At 47.3% G+C, this 22,867-nt stretch overlaps 1 protein-coding gene across 1 annotated transcript; it reads right to left on the bottom strand.

The window, feature by feature from the left end:
- Nucleotides 1–947: 947 nt before the first annotated feature.
- Nucleotides 948–20,536, bottom strand: LOC136586693 (chymotrypsin-like elastase family member 1). Its single transcript, XM_066584859.1, has 8 exons — nt 20,502–20,536; nt 16,988–17,088; nt 15,652–15,761; nt 12,967–13,095; nt 10,820–10,956; nt 7,267–7,412; nt 4,543–4,692; nt 948–1,059 (listed from the first exon to the last, which is right to left on the bottom strand). Exons 1-8 carry the CDS (start codon nt 20,533–20,535, stop codon nt 1,039–1,041), a joined length of 828 nt encoding a protein of 275 aa, XP_066440956.1. The 5' UTR covers nt 20,536; the 3' UTR covers nt 948–1,038.
- Between the last annotated feature and the right edge of the window lie 2,331 nt (nt 20,537–22,867).

The raw sequence follows: 22,867 nt of genomic DNA, 5'->3' as shown, positions 1-22,867 counted from the left end.
CGTAAATTCACAGTGATTGGTCCTTAAAGGGTTAAGATGTGTCACAGGCAGGTCTTAATACACTGCTTCTCTTTTTATCACAGGCAGTAATTCAGCATCTGAGGAGCGGGCCTTCAGCCTAGGAGACAGCCGGGGTAGAGTTTGGGCCTTGTCACAGGCCTCTACTATCTCCCACCCTGAGAGTAGCACAGGGCCCGTCCAAGTAACTGAGGGCAGGCCGTTCAAAGGGTAACCCACTGTGCGGTTTACCTTGGCAATCGGTTGTCACGGGTGACGCCACCGTTCCCTGCTAGGCTAAGACCGGAACCAAACTTGGAACCTCACTTGCAAAAACATATATGAAGCATGGTCACATGACCCCAAACTTACAATGCAAAACGATACATTTCCAGACAGACAGCTCATTTGCATTCATTAACCCATTCAGTGCTGCAAACTCCAATACACATTCTGCTGATTTATTCCTCATTCAAAGGCAATATACAAGACAATACAGGCATTATGGAGGGGCCCCGTTATTGTGGGCCACTGCAGTAACTGCCTGCAGACTATTGTGCCTCTTTCCTCAGCTCTCCACCAGCATCTCCAGCTCGCTTACATCTCCTGTTGTCCAGCCAGAAATTGTCCATTTAATCCGTGACCTTCATCCAAATAATAATTGTCCATCAGGCATGCTCAGTTCTGCTGCGCCAAAATTTTGCACAAATTTTGGTGCATGTGAAAATTTGGTGCAATTTTTGGTGCACTTCTGTCCATTCCATAGCAACTTTTTAACCCTTTAGGAAAGTCTCTCATAACTGCTGCCCTGGTAGTTCTGTCCGAGAATGAAATATCATCATAACTGCTGTTGCCCCTTGTGTTCTGCCCCTGCCACCCACCCAGGATGTTCTCTTGATGTCACATTTAATATCACCATCATCATACTGCATGAACAAAGAAGGCAACATTAATTCTGCAGTTTATTATCTGCATACCAGGAAATCCGGATCACAAAAAAGTGCCGATCTGGAAGGAACTCTTATGGACTGACTCGAATCTTCATCTTCCGTCACGTATTACCTGTGAGTAAAATGTAGGAGAAGGTAAAGACTTCCACCAGCAGCAGTAATCCAGAATCCCTGCAATCAGCCGCGGTCGTCCGTAATATGTGATCGTATAGGACATACAAGAAGATACTGTATAAAACCGCTGTCCCACTAAGATCCCCACAATCACTGGAGCCGGATACCTGAGTCCGGGGCCGTACTTAGAAGTCTTGGGACCCCGGAGCAAAATTCATATTGCCTCCCTCATCCCCCCCAAATACGATGCATTACAGGCAGCATATGTATAATGTGGCTCAGTCCTAATATAAGGGGGCGTTCATATGGTGTTTAATACATTGCGGGACTCCATTCAGGGATTCGGTGATGACGGCAGAAAACAGCGCTGTGATGGAACCCGCGAACAGAACCATTCACTTCTACTGTTGTCCGTTTTGCGAGGCACCCGTTCGCTTCCGTTTCATCTGGAGTAATAATACTCTTGATTTGTATAGCACCAACTTATTCCTACAGAATACGGCCAGCTTCACAGGAGCGGAAGCATATATACTCTTGTTTTGGGCCCCATGGCAGTTGCGCGGGCTGCCTACATTGGCAGCATTTCAGCGCCTGAGACCCAGTTCCCCAACAGTGAACCATAATACTGGAGTCCCATAGACTTGAGAGTTTGAGGCTAACAAAATTTCACAGAGGGGGCAGAGTAGAAGTCTCCAAATTTAACTATAATTCGCCCTATCACAGTGGTGACTTAAAGTAAAAGATTCAATTTTTATTAGAAAATTATTAAAATAGACACATAGGGGCACAACACATAAAACAAAAAAAGGTAACTAAAAGGCGTGGTGTGGACCATCTGACCACGCTGTCACTAAAGGTAAGTGTCCAATTCCACAGTTGAGTGTGTAGGTGATACAGTGTCTTGGTCACCATCGACCACTAGGTCTCTTGTCCTGCTTCTGCCAGTAAGATATGGAGCAGGGCCTTAATTATATGTTAGTGCGCCGGATGCGTAAGATTAAATTGATCCCGGTTGCTATTTCTTGACACTGTGTAGCCCACACACCGTACATAGATTAAATTTTAGTGACTTATGTACACGTTTCTTCACACTTATTTCTGAGGAGGGTTAGGCGTATTCAACCGATTGCTGTGAATGGAGAGACAAACTTTGTCTCACCAAAAGGAGCGTCTCACGAGGTTTCTAGGTTATATCGAAAGACCTTCATGAGAGAGCTTCCCAAAGATGCACATCAGCCTCCCCTTTGTTTGATAAGGGTCGTGTAAAAGATACTCAACCCAAAAAGACTCAAATTCCCTTATTATATACTATTTCTCATTGATTTGCTGCTCGACGCGTTTCACCACCTTGTATTGCGTGGATCATCAGGAGCAATATAAATTGGGACTCAACGATATAGATGATAATAGGAGGTCTCAATAGACCGATTGGTAAAGAAACGAGTGTCCTAACTTTTGAGGACCAGCTGTCTCAGCAGACGTAATGGGGGTTGGATACCACCTAGATTGGAATCCTCAATCACCAGATTTCCTCACAAAAATGTGAGCACCGATGTGAAATTGGCAGAGGTAATGTATTCCAATGGCACAAAGTTGCATTAACGTGCGGGTATCTATCGTGATATTTTGAGATTAGAGCCTATAACGATATACTCAGACCCCCACAATTCACATGGATTAGATATAGGAATGCAGTAATATCCTGTGAAATAAGTAAGGAGTGCTGAGCAATAAGTCTCCGTTCGGAGATTAGACAACCGGTTCGTCCCGTACAAATGCGTAATGGAACGCTATATCGATGTCTCAGGGGTATTTGCACTTGTACCTATTAGGGCACGTGTCTCCAAGAAGGGAGAAAGGTGCAAACCCCCTACTCCTCCGTGGAATACCCCCAATTAAAGTCTGCTTCTTCTATCTCCAATCACATAAATGAGCTAGTAAATTTCTAGCCCATTAGTATGGGAGTTTGTTTAAAGATGCCCACCCGAAATTTCTTTTCCCAGGGTGTCAAAATTGACAGAAGAGAAGGATGGATACAAGGTAAAAAAACAAAGCTGGTATCCGTAGCCCAGATGGTAGGCTAGGGAATGAGCTCTGGATGCAAGGTGCTTGCCTTATATAATCCAAGTCCGTCCCACAACTGGGTGTAACCCAACTTGTTCACCTATCAGAGCAAGATACACCCCTTTGTTTACACCTCAGGTATAAAAGAAGGATCGATTCATTAATAATGGTCTCCGCATCAGCTTGGTTCCGGATAAGGTGTCCCAAAGTTCAGTTAGGTGTAGGTAGTGATGGGTTGCGGGTGCGATCGTCCATCCGAGTGTGTTAGATCATTACAAACTGTACCCGTGGTAACACGAGCCGTGGGAGGGGTCTAGGGGGGCCCGTCTTAGCTCCACCTTCGTAGGTGTCGAGGGACCAATGGGGGTGCGGTTAAGCGTCAGGGGGTGTGTCAGCCCCATGACGTGTATCGTGGAGCCAATGGGACCCATGGCAGTATGGGGGGGGTGTGTCCACCTCGCTTCATGATATTACACCAAATCGCCGTATCCGTGCATCAAGGCGCACGGAGTGACAGCCCCAGGAGCGCCTCCTGGCCGCCACCTCCTATCGTGCGCCGTGAAAGTTTGAGGCTGAAGCTGACTTCTGCTTCTGCCCCCGCAGAGCCGGGAGCTTGTCTCACACTCCGTGAGACAGATACCAAAAACGGGACTAAAACTTGAAGCAATAGCCTGTAGTAGTGCCAGCTGAGAGGTGTAGCTGAACCCCAAGGAAGAGAGACCGGAGTGTTGAGGAAAACGCCACGTCGGGAGGATACCCCCAGGGATCGTCTAATCAGATAACTTGGACTGAAGACACCTAGGAAGGGGAAGGAAAGGGCCTCCTAAAGGGGGGTTTGAGAGATAAATACGAAGGAAGCCTGCTGGAAGTGTTGTGTCTGAACTGTCATCTTGCTGTATTCTTAGAAAATCAAGGTCGGATTCTGTGAGTAAAGGAAGCCGTGTGCCTCTGGTTTTAAAAACTCACTTTGTTTATGGACTCTTCTATTAGCTGATGAGTAACTATCTATGGGAATAGAGGTACTGGCGTCACGTGACAACACCGTTGAAATTGATTACCACCATTTATATTTTACCTGTTCTGTTTTTGTACCTGTGCGTGACTGAGCTAGGCCCCAGCCACCATTGTCAGGGGGAGATCAAAGAGCCATCAGAGACAACCATCTGGAGAACATGCATAAAACAGATTGACGGATCAGCCGTGTAAACAGCTAGTCGTTCATCTATGACGGGCTGCCTGGTTACTATGAATGCATGTGGGCAGGAGAGTAATCCTCGGCCAGCTTCACCTCCATTCACTGAGCAGTCCCTGTGTAAAAGCATAGGAGCGCCTATGGCACGGAGGTGCCCAACAGGTCGTCTCATGTAGAAGGGCCCTTGTAATCGGAAGGTCCATAGATAAATGATATCACACTTACTGAATATATCCAGTCTGTGAAAGCCGACACTCGGGTAAAAACTGTTGGTTTCTGGAACGTGCTGCAGAACGGCACCAGTCCATAACTCACAACCCCGTGCACCTCCCAGGCACCGCTGCTATAACAGCTCAAGGGACCCCCGGAGTCGCCCTGCGAAAGCAAGAGGAAAGCTGTGGCCTATCACATGAACAATATTCTTTTACAAGTCTTGCGCCGTGCGATGCGCGAAACGTCACACGAACAGGAATGGATTTATGCACACGAGGAGCAACACGCAGCAGGTCCCATTTTTGGGCGTTCGGTCAGAATGCCTCGCCCAATGTATGCAGTGGGACCTGGAGAGACATCCCAAGGCGTTGTATTGCGTATGGACAGCATTGCATTCGCTGCCTATACAAATGTACAGGGCAGGGTCACGCTGCGTGCTACGCCGAGAAATAAAGCACGCTGCGATCTATTTCTCGTCTACACGCCGCGCACACATAATACGTGGTGAAAACACGGTGGTGGACACGAGCCCTCAATATATCTTCACACAGCCATATTCTCTAAATTTGTGTCATTCTGATGCGGATTTTGGCGCAGATCTGTGTGGATTTATCATCAATGAGCAAAATCTGCGTGTGAATCGTGCAGCATGAAGTCCACATAAGACGTGACATTCACGTGCGCATTTTGTTCATCGACACGTCACTTCTTGATGCGCGAAAGCATCCATGCCAGAATTCCGCACACAGATTGTGCCCATCGACTGGGCTGAATCCGCAAGCAGATCCGCAGAAAAACGCGCCAAAAGACGCAGAAAATTCCCCGGTGCTTTCACATGGGGGGCGGAAACTGTCACAATCAAATCCGCATCCAAATCCACGCCAGAGGGTACGTTCGCCCGGCGGAGATCTGCCTCAAAGTGCATCATAAGCCACAGATTTTGCATGGTTTTTGACATGGAGCAGCATGCGGGATTTCCCCTATCAATGGGCAAAAACCTGCGTACGCAATTTCGGGGTGGAAAAAGCATTTCCGCATCAAGAAGCAGCATTTCATTTGTGATGGAGAAACAACATTTTCTGTATGGGAATTCTGCATGCAGATTGTGCCGACTGACAGCGCAAACCCCGCATGCGGATCCGCACCAACAGGACGCGGGCGGTGATGGGTTTTTAGGTGGAATTTATGCTGAAAGTTGCACAGCAGATTCGGCCGTGTGCCAAACCTTCAGATCTGGATTGTGCAGAGCAATACTGAGGCAGATCTACGGACACGCCGATGCTGGTGTGGGTTTGTCCGGGGTGCAATTTTCCTCCATGTCTGAAAGCAGCCTAAAGCCTCACACGTATCCGTACGCGCCTGAGTGCTGCGCAGTCGCAGAATGAAGGATGCTTTTTTGTGCATCAGTGTATTTTACTGTACTTTTTGTTCCCTCAAAGACGCATTGATTGAAATGGCTAATTAGTCTTGATGAGTTCCAGATGTGTCCTTTTCCTGCGCAATCACTTATGTATCCCTTGTGTATCCCTTGTGTATCCCTCGTACATTTCTGTATCCCCCATTGACTTCTATGGGGATCTTCGGTGCGCAAATCTGCAGAAAAATAGAACACATTCTATTTTTTTGATTTGGCGCAACCGAAACGCGTGCACAAATTCGCCCGTGTGATGTCGGCCTAATAGTAAATGTCTTATGGCCAAATATTGTCTAGTCTGTTCAAGCAGTTCATAAGCGTCACAGACGTGTAGCTGGCGTTCCAGTGAATATGGCGCACATCGGGGAACTCCGTAGCTGTTTGTGCAGGCAGAACAAATACAGTCTGAATGAAGCCCTAAATGATTGCTATAGCCCAGTGTTCCCAAGTCCCGCACCCCCCTATAAGTCAGCCCAGGGTTCCCAAGTCCCGCTCCCCCCTATAAGTCAGCCCAGTGTTCCCAAGTCCCGCTCCCCCCTATAAGTCAGCCCAGTGTTCCCCAACTCCGGTCCTCAGGGGCCCCACAGGTCGTGTTGTCAGGATCTCCTCAGTGTTGCACAGGTGATGTGATTATTGTCGGTCCTCAGACATCACAGGGGGTCTTTCTATAAGAAATCCTGAAAACATGACCTGTGGGGGTCCATGAGGACTGGGGTTGAGTACCACTGACTGAGGGCTTATTCACAGGAGTGTATATCGGACGCTATATGCTACCATCTGAGCTGTCTCCCCCCTTCCCTCCCCCTCGCCGACTCTCTGCCTTTCTCCTTCCCTCCGGCTGTTTGCAATGGGAGGGGGTGGGGTGGGGGTGGAGCTATAAGGTCCCACCCCTCCCCTTGTCCGCAGCCATCAATAGGAGGGGGTGGGACTTAGCTCCACTCCGCCCCCTCCCATGGCAAACATCCAGAAGGGAGGAGAGACGCAGAGAGCCGGTGAGGTGGAGAGAATGGGGAGACAGCTCAGATGGAGGCGTATATTTGCCGGCTGTGAAAACGTCAGCTGATATACTCTCGTGTAAATAAGCCCGTAGACTCTACTAACATCCGTGTTGGAGGCTCCGTTCATCGAAGTCCTGGCATGACAAGCGGGTGAAAAAAATCATGCATGGAGGACTTTTCCGTTTGGTAAAAATGCCAGACAGGTGCTGGACCCGAGCGGCCGCCATTATAGTCAATGGGGCCCGGCCGGCACAGTTTGATTCTGTTATGAGACGGATCCGTAACAAAGCGGAATCCCCAGCGCAGATGTGAATGTAGCCTTACACTGCACCCCGACTTCACACCATCTCCTCCTGCGCAGATCATGTTGTCTCTCGCATCCTTGCCCCACCAGTCTGGCTGTGAGCAGATGGATATTGGCACCAGGGAGAGCTGCGCCTCCTGAAGTTTGGGTGGGACGCCGCCTCCGACTGAAAAGACAACAAAATGCTCCGGAATGGTTATCTCATGGCTTTAATGTTAAAATATCAGCATGAACTTACCAACGCTACTCTGGTCCCCCTCACACGGGTCTTGTGTCCCCCTGCCGCTCCTGTTGTACCTCTGTGCACAGAGACACGTCATTGGCGGTGGTTAAATTACCTGTAGTGTCCTCGTTATGTACATCCCATTAGTGCACAGAGAACTAACTGTGTGAGTAATGGGAGCTATGAGGACCAGAGCAGAAGCGGTGAGGTATATCACATAGTTTACCATTTTTACATTTTGAGACCATTTGCAGATATGTTGTGATCCTAGTGTAGTGGCCCAGAGTTAGTGGGGCCCCTCCATAAGTATGAATGTGTGTGTCTTGTGCAATTATATTGTCAATGTCTTCTATGTGTATGTAATTGATGTGTATTGCACTTCTGCAGCAGTGAATAGGTCAATGTTTGGGTTATGTCTGGGAAATGTATCATGTTGTGTGTCATGTGACCATGTTTCATATATGTGTTTGCAAGGTGTATGCAAGTTAGTCTAAGGGAGAGGGCAGAGTGAAGTAGCATACCACAAGCAGAGAGAAACTTATAGTGAGTAGGAGAAACTGTGCCATGTCAGTGAGTGTCCAAGATGGAAGAAGCTGAGCGATGGCCAACTACTTGCCCTGGGCCCACTTTACCCAGAAAGCCCCAGTATTACTAGGACATGCTGAGTGTGAGAGAGAAGCAGCCCACCTCCTCCCCCTGCTGAGTGCTACTTCCAAAAGTGAGTGTTTACTGGTAGAGAGCTGGAAAGAGTGAAGAGGGTTTGCTGTGAGCAGAGCCCCACAGATAACTGGGACTGTGGCTTCGTCTGCCATCCTGAGAATCCTCCCTGTCACACCACTATCCTGTGTTGGCACCGGTGTTATACTGGCGGATGTAATGTTTATGGAACGTTTGCTATATTTCATTCAAGTAAACAGACATTACCGATTGTTCCCGGTTTTGCTCAGAAAGTTATCCATGTGTGGACTATTTATGACATCTTCAGGATTCACCACAGAGGGCGGAACGGTGGCGTCACGTGTGACAATGAACTGCAAGGTAACTGCTAGTTGCCCTTTCCCTGTGACTTTCCCAGGCAGTAACACGGATGGGTCCCAAGCTACCCCCAGGGCAGGAGATGGTAGAACCCTATGACACGGTCTTTATCTACCCCACCATCTCCTCGGCTGTGGGCCGCTCCTCGCACGCTGCACTAGAAAACCTCAATAAATGTTATTTTAGACAAGTTTTAGTGGTTGATGGGCAACAGCGGCACTTTGCTGAAAGAGGGAGTCACACAAGTAACCAGTTCACCCTTCTGTATCGTGACCCCCTACAACTGCCATACAGATATTGTGATAAGTTGGGGGTATTGAGCTGATAGGACCGCCATCTTTCCTCCACCAGATGGGAGCAGCACAAAGCGACCACAATGGACCTCTCAAGAACAGAGAACTTCTATAGACACCCACCCAGGTGTTTGCTGAGTAAGGAACCTGTAATCAACCTGTCAACAATGTGGTCCATGATAAACCTTTCACAGTGTAGTGTACAGAAGTTCATGTATGGAAGTTTCTGGAAGGTGCTGGATGGTCTATGTAGTCTCGTGCTTATGTGTATTATCAGTACGTTTTATGTTGCATGAATATGCAGTGTATTGCGTAGCTGCAGCACTGAATGGGTTACTGTCTGGGTCATGTCTGGAAATGTATCTTCTGTAAGTCATGTGACCATGTTTCATATATGTGTTTGCAAGCTGAATGATTGGGGCTTTTTGTCTTTTGCCTGGAGTCTGAGTTTGGAGTGGAGTGTGACAAGGGAGCTTGTCGTGGAGTTCAGGCCACATGCAGGTACCTTCAACCTGCATGTGGAGAAGATGGAGGAAGCAGAGAGGTGGCCTAGTAGTTTTCCCCTAGGACCCCTACCTGAAAGAGTGCCTGAAGAGTAGAGTCCGCTGTGCAGAGTTCAAGTCTGTCTAAACGAGTAAGTGACCGGTGGAGAGTTCATGTTCTACAGAATATATTTTACCAGGAGCGGTGCTGCACAGATAACTTGGACTGTGGCCTGGTATCATCCTGTTGTCTGCCTCCCTGTCCTACTCGCTAGTCCTGCCTGCACTGGTGTGTTTATTACAACTACTTCCATCCACGGTGCTGTAATTTATGCAAGTTGCTCCAGTAAAGTTCCCGGCAATTGTGTGTTTTTCACTACTACCTGTGTGTGGACTCTTACATCTTAAGTTTCACTGCGGAGGAAAGAGCAGTGGCGTCACCCGTGACAACCACAGAACCAAGTGAGCTGCTAACCCCATTTAATAGCCTGCTCTCGGCCCCTAGGACTTGTTCTCCAGTTACCTTCCAGGTGGGAGACGGTAGTGCCAACATGACAAGGCCCTACTCTAATCCCTGCCGTCTCCTAGGCCAAAACCTGCTCCTCAGATGCTGCAACAGTGTTGCTAATGAGATTTCCTTATTGCTAATTAGTTTTCTAACCCCGTCCCCCGTACCTTTACAATCTGCTTTTGAAGTTTTCCTGTCCTTTATTCTAATGAGCAGAAGAGTCACATTTTCCCATCATGTATGTTTGTAGCCATTAAGAGGTCCCATATCTACAAGATGACGTGGTTTCTCTTGCTGGGAACAATCACACTTTCCCCTCAGCGCTGCGCCCGGCCGCCGCTGTTCTTAATAGGCATGTATACTGATTTCTCCACTGTAATCCTGCGCAGGCGCCGTAGCAAAACCTGCCTGCACCGCGCGCCTCGGCTCTTACCAGCTGTAGCTTCAGCAGCGTACTGCGCATGCACCTTGAGGACCGTTACTCCCAGAGTCACCTCGGACGCAGTGGGACTAACGATCCTCAAGGTGCATGCGCAGTCCCACGGTGAGGTTACAGCTAGTAGAGCGGAGGTGTGCGGCGTGGCTTGCTATGGAGCCTGCACGACATTACACCGAAGAAGGGAAATTGGTATGCGTGCCAATCAAGAACAGGGGTGTGCCTGGCACAACGCTGAGAGACAATCTGAGTCGGTTCTGCAGAATCCAGGCACGTATTACAAAACCAAAGAGCGGTAAGAAAATCTCATTAGCAGCGATGGTGAAGGTTCAGCGTGGATCGCATGGTAAAAACTTGATGACAACCCCCCCCCCCACCACCACCACCAACACAACTTGTCCTAAGGCCCCCTATTGGCCATGTTTGGTACTGCCATTCTCCATTATATAAGAGCGATGTACATATCGGCTGCTCTCTGCACAGATGGACTGAGGCCTCTACAAACGTTTTTGCACTCCGTGCCGTTTATATGACACTGGAATGACTTGTATCTCGTGCTGTGGATGTATCCGAGTGGACACATTGATGGGAATTACCCTGAGTGACTCCCCATCCGGTGACATAGCAGGTGGTGGCAGCGGGCAGGATGTCATCAGCTCCCGGCAGCCTTCCTATTGCCACATATCCGTTATCATGGGCGCTCTCACTTAACCGCAATAAAGCGATGTCATATCTGTAAAGGACAATCATTAATATTAAAGGTCCGCTAATAAGTGTAGAATAATAACGTACTGTATATTAAATTCATTAAAGGGGTTTTCAGAGCCTCCAATATTTAGGAGCAGTCCTCAGGATAAGGCATCAATATCAGATCGGCAGGGGGCCAATCAGCTATTTGAAGATAGCACTGTGGCTTCTTCTCAGCCACAAGCCATTCATCACCTGGGCTGACAGTAACTCAGTCCGACTCATTTGAAATGGATTGAACTGCTATACCAGGCACAGCCACTAAACAATGTACGGTGCTGTTCACCTCAGCGCCGTGTTCTTTTCAAACAGTTGATTGATGGGGGTTCTGAGCAGCAAACTCCACTCATTAACTAATGATGACCTCTCCTTAGGAGAGCTCATCAATAGCCAGAATTGGGACAATCCTTTAAAGGTTCTAAGAAAAAATGTCAATTCAGGTGAACGTAGTCCTACTGTTGGACCAGAACCGGGGTGATGTCAGTGTCAGCCCCAGCCCACATGACCCACACATCAGTGAATGCTCAGTGTCCTTCTGGCGTTGGATGCTGACATGAGCACTTCTCTGCAGTTGTGTGGATGGATTAGTCGGCTAGGGAGGTGTGTCCCAGCTGTACATATTTATTCTGGCCCCTCCTCCTGATTATATAATGAGCCTCGTATAGCGCAGAGTGTTAAGGCAGCAGAAATGCAGTCCTAAGCTCTTGCTCACAACCTGAAGGTTGCAAGTTCAATCCCTGATTGGTTCAGGTAGTCGGCTCAAGGTTAACTCGGCCTTCCATCCTTCCGAGGTCGGTAAAATGAGCCCCCAGCTTGGTGGGGGGAATACATAAATTACCTGAGAGAACTGCAAAATAAATTGGCAAATATACAAATAAGGCTGCCTGTCCATAAGCGTTGCAGCAGAGATCTACCGCGGGATACCGCCGCCCAGGAGCAGGTCTGACAGATAGGCTGACCGCGGAGGACTGCGGCAAATCACAACATGCTGCGATGTGCCGGCCACGAACAGAGAATCACTATGATACTCCGCTCATGGATAGGGCAGCTGCGCTCTCCATAGCAACACTATGGAAAGGGTTCCCCGTGGCCGGATTATCGCTACGGGGAGCGCAATTCAAACTCGCCCGTGGACAGGCAGCCTAACAAGATTGATTTATCTTATTTATTTCTAGTCTGAAGCTGTTTTTGGCGTCTCCTGTCCTGCTTCACCGTTAAATAAGTCTGTTTGTTGTTTAGGGTATTTGGGTTAAACGTGTATCTCTTGACTAATTACTATTTCCGCATTTGTATTCCATCTGCTTTATTACATGTTTACCATTTATACCGTATATATTGTTATTTATTGTAGCAAACATTATCCCCGTTCTCCAAGCAGGGAGAGTCAGGGTCACCCCAGGCTTCTGACATGAAGTCGCTCTCATCAGGGCGAGTGCCCCGCTCTTATGTAGGGTCTCAGAGGTTAGGGTCAGATTAAAGGTTTGGCCTCATTCCAGTATTCGGTCTTCTCTGCATTTGTAGATTTTGTGTCTATCCTGCCTTTTAGGCCAACAAATTACATCCAATGTGGATTTCGTGTTTTGTGTCCGGCTTGGACAGAAGACCTATATTGTGTTTAGCATGCAAAACAAGTATTGGCGCTCCTTGACCACATCTGCCATATTCTTCTACATATCGTAAGACCCCCAATCATTCAGAAATAAAATAGTGCTTAAACGAGAATAAAGGAAACGAGTGAAAGCAACGAGTAAGAAGATGGACGGATATCATAGAAACCTGCTGACAGAATACACTAAGGGAGCGCGAAATAGGCTACTCAAGCATTATTCATCTGGTCTCCATGACATTCAGACCTTCAGTGATTCTACTGAACCCAGCGGAGATCACCATGGAGCTAAGTAGCCATTGGATTCAGGTCCTTCTGGCCACATGAAACCAGCCCGAGTCTGTATTATAGCGGCCTATGGGATCTATAATGATGCAGAATAGACCTCACCCGTTGGCGATGTTGGTGTTATTCCACTTTTCATGAACAACGATTTGGTCAACAGCAATAAAATATTCAGTGCCGTCATCTTCAAAAAGGTCATGTTCTGCAAAAGCAGCTCGGTAGGTAATGCCTGTGCTAATAAAACAGATAAGGAACCTATGACACGTTCATTGTGATTATTCAGGCAGAGCAGTTCTTGCAATGATCAGCAAAGTTCTAGAAAATGATGAAATCATCTACTGAGATAATAATAATATATAGAAGTTCTCCTAAAAGTGCTTATAAAAATGCAAGCCTCTTTGGATCAAAACACGTCCAGGAGACTCTCAATAAGCCGTGTGTCCCCGATGCTTCAGTGAGAGTATATAGCCAGCTAGCCTGCTTTCCCCGAGTACATCTAGAGGCTTTTTGACCCAAATAAAAGTGTGTAAAAGATAGAACTCATCCCATAGGATTCACCTGGATGTGGTGGATGGGCCCACGTGCTTTGATCATTTTTTGTGTATGAATGTTGAGGCATGTCTTTGTGTTACTGTATTTATTGCAGCCATGACTAACGTACACCATCACATTTAATGTATTTATTGGAAGTGCTGATTTTGCTTATTTGCATGCATCCCATTGAAGAGGCAGTGGCTGCCTACACTTTTGTCATGCACTCCATTCACACATCTGTATATATTCAGGTATCCAGATTTTCCATTCATATAGAGGCACTGTCTTTTAATGTTAGGAACCCATCGGTGAGATCGGGGGAGCCATATAGGTATCATGGCAGAATGCTTATCGAGCCATCCCTGTGGGGTGGCTTGATAGGCTGCCTGTCAGAATGCAGTATGATGTAATGCTATGGCATTCCATCATGCTGCATAAGCGATCTAAGCATCGTTAGTTGTGGTCCCCTCTGGGGACTAAAAGAAAAACAGAAAATAAGAACAATAGAGTTTTATTAATTATTTTAAAAAAAAGTAATAAAAGTTCAAATAACCTACCTTTTACCATATTTACAATTAAAAAATAAAAAAAAAATACATATTTGGTATCGCTGCGTCTGTAAAAGTCCGATCTAGCAAAGGAATGAATTATTTACTGCGTAAGGTGAATGTCGTCTGAAAAAAAAAAAAAAAGCCAGAAATGCTCTTTATTTGGTCACCCTGTTGCCAAGAAAAAAAAAATTAAAAGCGATCAATAAGTCCTATGTATTCCAATTAAAAAAAAAAAAAAATGGTACAAACGGAAAACGACAGGACGCACCGCACAAAATGAGCCGTCGCACAACTATATTGATGGAAAAATAAAAAAGTTATTGTGCGCAGAAGGTGGAGACAAAATAATTTTAAAAAATTAAATAACTTATATAACTTAAATAAAAATATATAAGTAGTCCAGCAAAAAGAAAAACTATACACGTTCGGTATCGTAGTAATCGTACCGACCCAGAAAATAAAGGTATCAGGTCACTTTTGTTGCAGTTTGTGCGCCGTAGAAACACGACGCACTAAAGGTGGTGGAATGTCGTTTTTTTTCCACTGCTCTCCACTTGAAATTTTTTTAAAGTTTTTCAGTAAATTAAATACAACTCGTCCCGCAAACAACAACGAGCCCTCAAGGGATGAATAAGGAGTTATGATCTTTTAAAGGGGGGGGGGGGGGGGATGAAAATGGAAAAAAGCAAAAAAGGGTGGTCACTAAGGGGTTAAATGAAATCAAGACAAAGTAAAAAAAATCTAGTTTGGTGCGGCCGGTCCGTGAACGTCGGATGTGTTCAAATAAAGCAAAGGAAAACATACACAACATCAGAACGGAAACTTTTGGGGCGCTTTGAATAAAAAATGTAATAAAAAGCTATTAGAAATGCGACCAACAGAAACTACTGAAGGTCCTACAAAAAGCCCCAACTATCTGGCTGCAAAGTACAAGCGTTCTGGTGGTCAGAAGGTCATGGGGGGGGGGTTCAGGTTCTCATCATAGCACAACGAACATAAACTTATTAGAATCCAAGAAAATGTCAGCTTGTTATTGTTGCCACAACTGCATGTGCCCCTCCCCCCACAACTGCGTGTGCCCCCCCCACACACAACTGCATGTGCCCCCCCACACACAACTGCATGTGCCCCGCCCCCCACAACTTTGTGTGCCCCGCCCCCCACAACTGTGTGTGCCCCGCCCCCCACAACTGTGTGTGCCCCGCCCCCCACAACTGTGTGTGCCCCGCCCCCCACAACTGCGTGTGCCCCGCCCCCCACAACTGCGTGTGCCCCGCCCCCCACAACTGCGTGTGCCCCCCCACACAACTGCATGTGCCCCCCCCACACAACTGCATGTGCCCCCCCCCACACACAACTGCGTGTGCCCCCCCACACACACAACTGCGTGTGCCCCCCCACACAACTGCATGTGCCCCCCCCCCCCCCCACACACACACAACTGCGTGTGCCTCCCACTCCCAAACATTGGTGTAAGTATTTATTTTCCATTAGTAATCTTTGAGAGCTCCTCAGCACTTTGTATGGCACATTAAACCTTTGACAAATACAACTTGTGGCACATAAACTCCGCCCCGGACCGCTATATTGGCAGAAAAATAAAAAAAGTTTGGATTTTTTTGCAAATGGGGAGGAGAAAACAAGAATGAAAAAGCAAAAAATGGGCAGATCCTGAAGGGGTTAAAATGGTGTCCTATTTACTCACAATTCGACGCAATGTGCCGCAGTCAGGACCCAGGCGCTGCTGACGAGCGTTCCGCCGCACAGGTGGTAGAAGTAGTCTGGATCATCGTCATACGCCATTTGTAAGGACACCTGTATGAGGATGGAGCAAGTGGGAAGTAACAAGAGCGAAGGAAACCCAACGGAGGGAAGAGGAGGACACTGGGCCGGATGTCAGAATGGAAACGGTCTTCATAGAATGTATATCTATGGGCGAGAAACTCGAGGAAAACCAAAATACAGCATTTAGATACAAAAACTTCCCTCGTACCACCTAAAAGTATACACAGCTGCCATATAAAGGTATACACAGCTGCCAGCGCCTGCCATATAAAAGGGTATAACACACCTGCTAGCGCCTGCCACATAAAAGGTATACACAGCTGCCAGCGCCTGCCATATAAAAGGTGTACGCACCTGCCAGCGCCTGCCATATAAAAGGGTATAACACACCTGCTAGTGCCTGCCATATAAAAGGTATACACAGCTGCCAGCGCCTGCCATATAAAAGGGTATAATACACCTGCTAGTGCCTGCCATATAAAAGGTATACACAGCTGCCAGCGCCTGCCATATAAAAGGTATACACAGCTGCCAGCGCCTGCCATATAAAAGGTATACACAGCTGCCAGCGCCTGCCATATAAAAGGGTATACACAGCTGCCAGCGACTGCCATATAAAAGGGTATAAAACACCTGCCAGCGCCTGCCATATAAAAGGGTATAACACACCTGCCAGCGCCTGCCATATAAAAGGGTATAACACACCTGCCATATAAAAGGGTATAACACACCTGCCAGCGCCTGCCATATAAAAGGGTATAACACACCTGCCATATAAAAGGGTATAACACACCTGCCAGCGCCTGCCATATAAAAGGGTATAACACACCTGCCAGCGCCTGCCATATAAAAGGGTATAACACACCTGCTAGCGCCTGCCATATAAAAGGTATACACAGCTGCCAGCGCCTGCCATATAAAAGGTGTACGCACCTGCCAGCGCCTGCCATATAAAAGGGTATAACACACCTGCTAGTGCCTGCCATATAAAAGGTATACACAGCTGCTAGTGCCTGCCATATAAAAGGTATACACAGCTGCCAGTGCCTGCCATATAAAAGGTATACACAGCTGCCAGCGCCTGCCATATAAAAGGGTATAACACACCTGCTAGCGCCTGCCATATAAAAGGGTATAACACACCTGCTAGCGCCTGCCATATAAAGGTATACACACCTGCCATATAAAAGGTATACACAGCTGCCAGCGCCTGCCATATAAAGGTATACGCGCCTGCCATATAAAGGTATACACACCTGCCACTTCCAGCGATGTTTTGCTGCTTCCTGTCCTCCCATGACTCGCTCTGGCCTCCGCTCATTATAGACAGCATGATTCAAACAGGAGGCAAGAACCACTACAAGTGCAACAATAAAGGGTTATAACGCACCTCCATAAACCAAGCGGCCGTCTGAAGATGATAAACTTTGTAATATACAGAACTGAGTTTTATTCAGGTGTGGAAAAAATGCGGCAAAGTAAGAATTTTTTCAAAAATAGTAGGCGTCTGATTGGCTTTAAATTTATTCTGCAGCAGGACAACAACCCCCAACATCCGGCCAATCTCATTAAGAACTGTCTTCAGCGTAAGGAAGAACAAGGAGTCCTGGAAGTGCCGATTTGGTCCCACAGAGTCCTGATCTCATCATCATCCAGTCTGTCTCGGATTACAGGAAGAGACAGAAGGATTGGAGCGAGCCGAAATCCACAGAAGATCTGTGCTTAGTTCTCCAAGATGTCTGGAACAACCTTCCTGCCGAGCTCCTTCACAAACTGTGTGCAAGTAGACCTAGAACAACTGATGCTGCTGTGAAGGTAAAGGGCGGTCGCACCAAATACTGCTGCCTTAGTGTAGTGGCCCAGCGGGTCTTACAGAACATCCACTGCAACACTTGTCCTGTCACAGCTGTCTATGTGCCGTTCGTGGACATAGAAGGTGCCGTCCGTAGGAGACACCCTGTTTCTCCCCCTCTGTCCACTAAGCCTACAGCCTTAGCCCTGATGTCAGATGGTGTCCTATTGGCTGATAAGCCAGCTTCAATCTCACTGGTGCAGAGTCCAAGGGAGGGAAGCCCCCATACAAGTCCCTATGCAAGAGTGGGAGGAGTCAAGAAAGTGCGGGAAAGAAAGGGAGGTAATAAAAGGAGGAGTCGGTGAGCAGTTAGTCAGGCTGGGGGTGGGAGAAGAGAGGTTGCAGTCAGCCGTGTCGGAGAGGAGGAAGCACGCTTACAGGCAAGAGCAGACAGTTGCAGCATGTTCGTTTCCCAGGGTTGAGCGAGGTCTTCTTCTGCTCCCTTGGGGTCCCAGAGCTGATAGGAGGACAACCTTTCCGAGGTCAGTCTTCTACTAAGCAGTGACCCTAAAACTACCCGGTGAACTCAAAGCCAGGATTAGTCTAACAGGCATATTAAACTCCGCTTCATCTACACTTTACGAAACTTAAGTCATCCCTTCAGTCAGGACCACTAGTGGGGAAGTTGTCTCACAAATGGGTTGGAAGAGAGTAAAGGGGAGAGCGTTGGAGTCCGTTCTTAAGCAAGTCAATATTACTATGTTCCACACCGTTAATCTACTGCGTACCGCTGCACCTTCTTGTACCATTTTGGAAATTGTATATTCAACTGTTTTGCTAAATACCAGCTTCAGTAAGTCTGCGTACTCCCAGATTAATATCACAAGCTACTGGACTTGTCTCAGTTATTTCATCAGCATTCCATACGGAGGTTCCAATTGGAGTGCTGGCGTCATCCGTGACAAAACAGGCCTTCCTGTCAAGAGTACCCGGTACGTTCCCTGGGTCGCTGCACAACCCCCGACCAGAGCAGTTTTGGTGCCACTATCAGGCAAGCCCATAGAGCCACCCGTGACAACCCTTTTACAAAACCTGGCGGTCTCCTTCACTTTGGCCTGCTTTGGCTCGGCCGTTGCATTAGCACTTTGCGCCACATGGGAATGAACAAACCCCCCCCCCCCCCCAATTCTGGCATTTTGTGTTTCCTTTTTTATTTATGGCATTCACCATGTGGGAAAAACCATTTTATTTTAAGAGATCAGACTTTACAGACCGAGCGATGGCATTTATTATTTTAAAATGGAAATGAGTTTTTTCATTAATATTTTTGTTTCATAACAATAAAAAATCTTCACTTTCTTGACAAAATTTCACTTATTTGAAACCAAATCTGTTAGTTTTTGTATAGTTTTGATTTTTTTGTGTTAATTATTCAATTGCTTGTACAATATACTGCAATACTTCAGCGTTACACTATATTGATAGAAATTCTATTAAGCATTGACAGAGGCCACATGCAGGGCTTACGGGTGCTGGCAGACGAGCGTGTGCGTACATAGGTACGCACAAAACCACGCCTCTATTAGAACCCTTGGTCCCTATGATGTGTTCGCATGTCCGTGTGTTACAGGCGGCAAACGCGCACACCTGTAAAAGATAGGACATGAGTGCACTATAGGTCCGTGGTGCGTGTCAATATTCCCCAGCGGGGAGTCCCCTTGTCACTGAACACTGTGACAGCACTGAAACAGTGTTCAGTGACAAGGGTACCCACCGGGGGGGAGTGAAGAACTCCCTGCCATGGCTGTCACAGCTGTGGCAGAGGATCGCAATGTTCTCCTATTGCTTTCAATGGAACCAGCACTTCTGCAGTCCCATTGAAAGCAATGGGCGGCCGGCAAGCCCTGCAGGGATTTTTGGGGAAGGGCTTTAAATATAAGCCCTACCCTGAAAAATCATCTGTAGGGCTTATTCAGACGACCGTATATCAGCCGGGTATTCACACCCGGCCGATATACGGCGTCGTTCTCTGCTGGAGGAGAAGGCTGGAAGAGCCTGGAGCAATGCACTGAGCTCCCGCCTCCTCTTCAGCCTTCTGCACTATTTGCAATGAAGGGGTGGGACAGGGCGGGGCTAAGTTCTGGTACTTAGCTCCACCCCACCCCCTCTCATTGCAAATAGTGACAAAGGGTGGAGAGGGGACTTGAGCTCAGTGCACTGCTCCCGACTCTTCCAGCCTCCTTCCCCTGTAGAGAGGGATGCCATATATCGGCCGGGCGTGAATACCCGGCTGATATACGGTCGTCTGAATAAGCCCTTAGAATGTGTTGAAAATAAAAAAATATATACTCCCCTCTCCACAGCTGCGGGGGCTCAGGGCGTCCAGCCGCGTCTTCTCCCGGCACTGCTCTGCATCACTTTCAGCAGGAGGGGAGGAGGCCATAGGACATATGAGCATTCTAGAGTGTCTACCCCTCTCAGGGTCCCCCTCTGTGGCCCTCTGTCAGAGGGTCCCGCCCTGGTAGACTTTGTGCCCTCCATGATCATCCTGTAATACTACATTTCCACTGCAGTAACCACAGCAGGGCAAGTGTCTTCCCGATCCTGGTTGGGACTGTTCAGTCCAGGCGACGCATTGTGTCCAATGACAGAACCCTTTAAGGATGACCGCCCACTACAGGTCTTTTTCACTGCGAAATTTGCAGCGTTTTTTTTTTCTGCAGGGGTCTATGGGACTTATAATGTTAAAATCGCAATCACGCAAAATCCCATAGACCCCTGCAGAAAAAAAAAATGCTGCGAATTTCGCAGTGAAAAAGGCCTGTAGTGGGCGGTCCCCCGCAGGGTGTGTTAACACTTCGCGGGTTTTCTGCAGATTTTGTCACATTTTTTGCTGCAACTGAACTCAACTTCAATTTCAAACAAACAGAAGAAAAAATGCTGCGTGTGAACAGTCTCTGAGCCGTCGCATCACTTACCCTGGGAGAGCACAAAGAGCAGCGATCCGAGCATCGTGACCTGAAACCAAAGAGCACTCTCCAGCCCCCCACTTGGATCATATACTCGTCCTTCCCAGTCTGACGGCCAATGACGGAGCCGATCTCAAATCACAACCGTTATCACATGACAGGTGTGAACTTCCCAGCAGATATTGGATGCTTCCCATGTAATACGGCGGCACATCAGAGGTATGATTGGATGTCCAACCGAAAGACACCAGGAGCGGCGCTAGAGATGGATCAGAGCTACAGACCAGGGGAAGCTTAAAGGGGTGGTTAAATGTTACAGGGCACAAAACATGACAAAATCCCTATTGTGGCCTTATAACAATATGTTTCAATGTGTAGATACTGCCATAGTAAAATTATTACTGCCCCCTGCTGTTACATACTCACTATGGCACCCCCTGCTGTTACATGCTCATTATGTCCTGACACCCTCTGGTGTTACTTAACTGTTATGGCGCCCCCTGCTGTGACATTCTCATTTCAGCGCCCCCTGTGGTTACATAGTTGTTATGACATCCTCTGCTGTGACATACTTGCTATGGCACCTCGCAGTTGTTATATACTTATTATGGCGCTTCCTGCTGTCAGATTTTCATTTCGGCGCCCCCTGCTGTTACATAATATTTTGATGCCAGTACTATCACATATTTGTTTTGAAGTTACATTATTTTTATGGAGTCTCCTGGTGTTAAATACTTCTTATGATGCGGCCTGCTGTTATATTCTTGTTATGGCGCCCCCTGTTACATACTTTCTAAGCCCCCCCCCCTCCCCCTGCTGTTACATACTGGTTATGGCGCCCCCTGGTGTTACATACTTGTTACAGTGTTTGCTTCTATTACATACTTGTCATGGCGCCCCCCTGGTATTACATACCTGTTATGCCCCCCCCCCCCCCCCCCCGATATTACAACCTTGTTATGGAGCCCCCTGGTGTTACATACTTGTTACAGTGTTTGCTTCTGTTACATACTTCTCATGGTGCCCCCTGGTGTTACATACTTCTCATGGTGCCCCCTGGTATTGCATACCTGTTATGGTGCCCCCTGGTGTTACATACTTGTCATGGCGCCCCCCTGGTATTACATACCTGTTATGGAGCCCCCTGGTGTTACATACTTGTTGTGACACCCTTCATTGTTAAGTACTTATTATAGAGCCCCCTGGTGTTACATACTTATTACAGTGTTTGCTTCTGTTGCATACTTGTTTTGGCGCCCCCTGGTGTTACATGCTTGTTACATCGCCCCCTGCTGGATGCTCTTTTCCAAAAGCAACCTGTCCAGCTGGCCACACATGATCAATGCTATCTGGCGAGGGGTGACTGATCTGTCAGTGTGGAACAGGCTCTCACAGACGGATTGTTCATGTAAAGACCCGCTACACCGCAAGCAGTCAAATCAGAAAGCAAAAAATGTCACTTCTTTCCAGATGATGACCCTCTGTTATCGGTCGGCTAACTGTTGCTAAATGTCACTTGACGAAAGTTCGTTTCAATTGAAATCCTTCATTTTGATGAATTTTACGATAATGTGGGCGTTGTGGGTGAGCAGGGGGCATTGTGCCCTGTAATATAATGTGCGACATGAAGAATTGGCTACGTGTCCCTCATTTCACATCTGAGGTTGATATACCCTGCACATTTGGCGCGGCAGCAATGTTCCGTTGGCCTTGTAGAGCAGGTGCGGCATTCACACAACATGCAGACATCGCAGAGTCATGTGGAACGCAGGGAAACATTCAAAAGAACTATTTACGCCCGTTTTAAGGCATGAAAAAGTCACACATTTTTGCACAAGTCTGGATTTGCACAAACATTTAGACTTTTTGCTTTTCTATGCCATCCTTGCCTCTTTGGTAAAAAGTGGGCGTGGATTTTGGAAGGGGGCGTGTCCGTCCCACATCCACAAACCTATGTATAATTTACGCCAGAAAGGGGCGTAACATACTAGAAATGTTCGCCAGGTCAGACCCGGTGTATATTTCTGTGCAGGCACAAGGAAGCGCCTAAATTATGAAGACGCTTGGTCCACTTTATATATTAGCGGCATCGGGGAAAATCATATTTAGACCGGCGTCTGAAATGCTGGTCTTAAGAAATTTCTCCCATAAGATCTTAGATTCGGCAGCGCTGTACAGAAAAAAGACACGGATGCACATCCAGATGTAAAGCACTGATCTAGTGCTTGCCAGCAACCCTTGTACACATGACGCGAGGCCTGCTGCATCTTATGCCGTATACCAATGGAGCCGCTCTTAATTTTCCCAAATCTGAAAATCCCTTTAAGATATTTAGTGAATGCAAACCCGGAATTACAATAACTAAGTATAAAAAG

The sequence above is a fragment of the Eleutherodactylus coqui genome, chromosome 12 (assembly GCF_035609145.1).
Source record: "Eleutherodactylus coqui strain aEleCoq1 chromosome 12, aEleCoq1.hap1, whole genome shotgun sequence".
Classification (NCBI taxonomy): domain Eukaryota; kingdom Metazoa; phylum Chordata; class Amphibia; order Anura; family Eleutherodactylidae; genus Eleutherodactylus; species Eleutherodactylus coqui.
This window is presented reverse-complemented; position numbering and strand designations above follow the sequence as displayed.